At 39.4% G+C, this 4,021-nt stretch overlaps 1 protein-coding gene across 1 annotated transcript; it reads left to right on the top strand.

Annotated features, from left to right (window-relative positions):
- Positions 1-305: 305 nt before the first annotated feature.
- On the top strand, positions 306-1,388 carry LOC110288276 (putative vomeronasal receptor-like protein 4). The gene has a single exon (XM_021154665.1). The coding sequence runs from the start codon at positions 486-488 to the stop codon at positions 1,386-1,388; it is 903 nt and encodes a 300-aa protein (XP_021010324.1). The 5' UTR covers positions 306-485.
- The last annotated feature ends 2,633 nt before the right edge of the window (positions 1,389-4,021 follow it).

Genomic DNA, 4,021 nt, shown 5'->3' with positions numbered 1-4,021 from the left:
ACATGTATTTACCTGGAAAGCAACACTATTTAGGCAAGCATTACAATTCATCAGTGAAACTATTTTTCTGTTAGCACAGTGTGTGCTTGAGAGATGAATGTGTAGAAGATGACAAAGAGGATCTGAGAAGGAAGGCATCTGATGTTCGATATTATGGCTTATAAACTGAAGGATGCTGTACATTGTTTGGATGTTCTCATGAGAAAACATTTAGAGATGAAGAATATAAAAAACTATCTTCTGTGAAGGCAGTAAAGGTATCAACATGGTGTTCATGTCCAATTGTCAACATCATCTCGGTGTCAGTAGAAGCAAGAAAAAAAGGCACAAGAAGAAAATGAAGTATTTACAAGCAAGGATCTCTGAGCATTTACATAAGACACTATTCTTTTTACTACCGAAAACAGAAAACTCACAGGCATGAACTACATCATATTTACTTCCTTGTGTTTCTCAAAACGTTTTTCCTAGTTCTGGGCATTAAAATGATTTGGAGTAACCTCATCCAAAGTATAATTTTCTTGTCACTTATTGGACTTGGAGTTTTAGGAAACATCATATTATTTGTGAGACATTTGTATACTTTCATCATAGGTCCTGATAAAAAAAATTTAGATGTCATTGTCATACACTTGGCTTTTGTAAACACAATCATTGTTTATTGCATAGGGGTCAGAGACATAGCCACAATTTTTTACATCAGAAACTTCCTAGGTGATGTTGGTTGTAAAACTATAATTTATCTAGAAAGGGTTGCTCGTGGCCTCTCCATCTGTACCACCTGTCTCCTCAGCATGGTCCAGGCTGTCACCATCAGTCCCAGGACCACACTGTGGAGAAAGCTCAAACCACAGACAGCATGGCATATTCTTGCCGTTCTCCTCCTCTTTTGGATCTTTAATTCCCTTATAAGCTCGAATTTGCTGCACTATATCACACCAGGCAGTAGCATGAATAGGTCTGAAATTGGGATGTTTACTGGATATTGTTATATGCTACCATCCAAGCCCACAGTTAAGTGGCTGTTCCTCTCTTTCATGGCTCTTCGTGATGTCATTTTTCAGAGTCTCATGGGATGGAGCAGTGGGTCAATGGCTCTACATCTATATAAACATCATGTCCATGTCCTCTATCTTCACAGTTCCAGGTCTGCAAATAATTCTAGGCCAGAAATCAGAGCTACCCAGAGGGTTCTCACACTCATGGCATGTTTCCTTTTCTTTTATTGGGCAGATTTGATTTTCTCCTTATATATAGGTTCTACAGTGACACATGATTCCACAATACTAAATATTAAAGCATTTTTAGTTCTTAGTTATGCTGGTCTCAGCCCCTATGTCTTGATCATCAAAGATGTCTGTGTTTCTAAGCCTTGCTGTGTTCCCTAAAACATAAGAACTTCCTTTTCACACCTAGTTCCTTGTAAACAACGCTATAAACATTGGAATTGCTGTGTTTTCCATTCTGATGTACCATAGCAATAAATTGGTTATGAGATAATAAATGTTAGGTTTGGGTTATCTTTTTTTTTTTTTTTTTTTTTTTTTTTTTTTTGGGGGGTTTTTGGTTTTGGTTTTGTTTTGTGATTTTGTTTGCTTATTTCTTTTGTTTTGTTTTTGTTTGGTTTGTTGTTGTTGTTGTTGTTGTTGTTGTTTTTCAGGCAGCCTATTCTAGATAATTGAAGATTGGTTCAGGCTCTAGAAGGGGGCAGGGATGCTCACTATCCCACCATTCCTATGAATTGTTTAGCTTGTTGCATCCATCATCAGGAAACACAAGAGGGCAGGCATTCACCTAGAATTAGAATTGTATTTTTCTGAATGCTAGAGTTTTAGTCTTGTAAGGACCCACAAACCTTTCCTCTCTTCTTGTCCCTTTTACTGCTCTTTCACCATCACTGACTCTTCTACTTATTTAAAAAGCACTTACTGTGTCCCAGAGGCTGTTTGAACCCAAAGAGCAGGAAAATAAGTGAAGAAGGATGTCAGAAAGTGTCCTTTATCTGAAGGCTGATTGCAAAGAAGAGATGACCAGGGACAGAAGCTAATTCACTGTCCCTAGTAAGTGCCTGGCATTGCAGGGTCCCAATATCTAAAGAACAGGTAAGACTAAAGTTTGTAAAACATTTCCAGATACATTCAAGACATTGATGTGTGGTCACAAAATAAATAAGAAAACACAGGGGAAATGTCACCTTTCAGAGTGCCATCAGAGTTTGGAAAACAAGCTCCAGTTGAATCACAGTTCCTGAGATCAGGGCTGTGCAAACTGCTCAGGAACACAGCAGCTGGCTCCCACTTAGATTTACCCATTAATGTGTAAACAGAATATGTGGGATTTCGAAGGGACTGTACTCCCTGAATACCAGCCATGCATGGGCTCCATCCACCCCATTGCTGCTCAGGATCATGGAGTTCAAGTGATGGTGTAAGGACTGCCATGCTGAGGGCCCAGAAAGGAGCTGCTTTCTGAAGCTCATGCAGTGTGAGCTTGTGGGTCCTAGAACTCCACAGCCACCAGCCCAGGGGAACAAGACGGATCCAGAAAGTTCCCTGAGCCCTCATCGTCCTGGTCCCCTATGCTGTAGGTTTCCCAGGGAGGCTCCTGTAGGTGCCCCATGTGCTGTTTACCAAAGTGCTCCTTCAGCTCGCTGCAGCTCCTACCTGAAAAGTGGAAACATCTCAGCACTCATGGAAGGAGTATCAAACAGAACCTGGCAGGGGAGCCAAGGACACACACACACACACTCCTTCCATTGTCTTCTCCCTGGTCAAGAGTTGAAATTCTCCCAAGGAATACATTCAACAGTCCTGGTTGCAGGTTTGTCAAATAGCGATGTCCTTTTCATAAATTTTAATAATGTCTGACTAGGTTAAAACCACCTTGGTGAGAAGGGCTGCCTCACCAAAGACTTCCTGGAATGTTCACACAGGGTATCTAGTTATTCTCATGAGTGGACAAAAAGGAGAGTTCTGTGCCTTGCCTGTCATTCCTATCCAGAGCCATTTATTGCCTATATTTTTCTTACATTATCAAAATAAAAACTCTATATATTTAATTTTGTGTGTATGTAGTTTTGATAATCACTATGAAGTCCCACAGACAAGCTGTATCGAAAGGAATTAAATTGGCTAAAGCAACAAAATATTACTCACATCTCCAATGGGTTGTGAAAACATGAACAGGTTAAATGTGAGCACCAGACAAAGGAAATGTTACAAAACAAAAGAAAATCACAGAACAAATTCTGCTTGTAGTAATTTACAGTTTTATTCAGCCATACTAGTAATCAATATGTGTGGGAAGGACAATGTGTGGGAAGGATAATGGTCTTTCCTAGCTGCAGGAATGGTTTAGCAGTTAAGAATGTTCATGGCTCTTGCAGTGGAAAGTCCATCAGCACGCAAATGATGGTTAACAACCCTCTATAACTCTAGTTTTAGAAGTTCTCACACCTTCTTTGACCTCCATGTGCACCAGACACTCATATGGGGTGTGTGTGTGTGTGTGTGTGTGTGTGTGTGTGTGTGTGTAGACAGGCAAAACACCCATTAGATATTTTAAATCTTTAGGCATAGCACTCATAAAGTAAATTTTAAAAGCTCTTTAAATTTGTTTTTTTTTTTTTAATTTTTTTTTTTTTTTTTTTTTTTAAGATTTATTTATTATATGTAAGTACACTGTAGCTGTCTTCAGACACTCCAGAAGAGGGCGCCAGATCTCGATACGGATGGTTGTGAGCCACCATGTGGTTGCTGGGATTTGAACTCTGGAACTCTGGACCTTTGTTTCTCTTTTGTTTGCTTATTTTTGGGGACTTGGAGCAATTGTTTTGTTTTGTTTGTTGGGTTTTTTCCTTAGCTCTGGTTTGGGGTTTGGAGTTTTTGTTTGTTTCGTTGTTGGTTGGTTCATTTGTTCATTCATGTATTGGTTGGTTTTTTTGTTTGGTTGGTTGGCTTTGGGTTTTGGGGGTTTTTTTCTTGGCTTTGTTTTGTTTTGTTTTGTCCTATGAATGTTAGTC

The sequence above is a fragment of the Mus caroli genome, unplaced genomic scaffold (assembly GCF_900094665.2).
Source record: "Mus caroli unplaced genomic scaffold, CAROLI_EIJ_v1.1 scaffold_18589_1, whole genome shotgun sequence".
Lineage (NCBI taxonomy): Eukaryota > Metazoa > Chordata > Mammalia > Rodentia > Muridae > Mus > Mus caroli.
Note: the sequence above shows the minus strand (reverse complement) of the source record. Positions and strands in the feature narration are given on the sequence as shown.

Excerpts from the sequence above, each read along its gene's own strand:
- LOC110288276 (XM_021154665.1), top strand. The coding sequence starts at position 486 with ATGATTTGGAGTAACCTCATCCAAAGTATAATTTTCTTGTCACTTATT.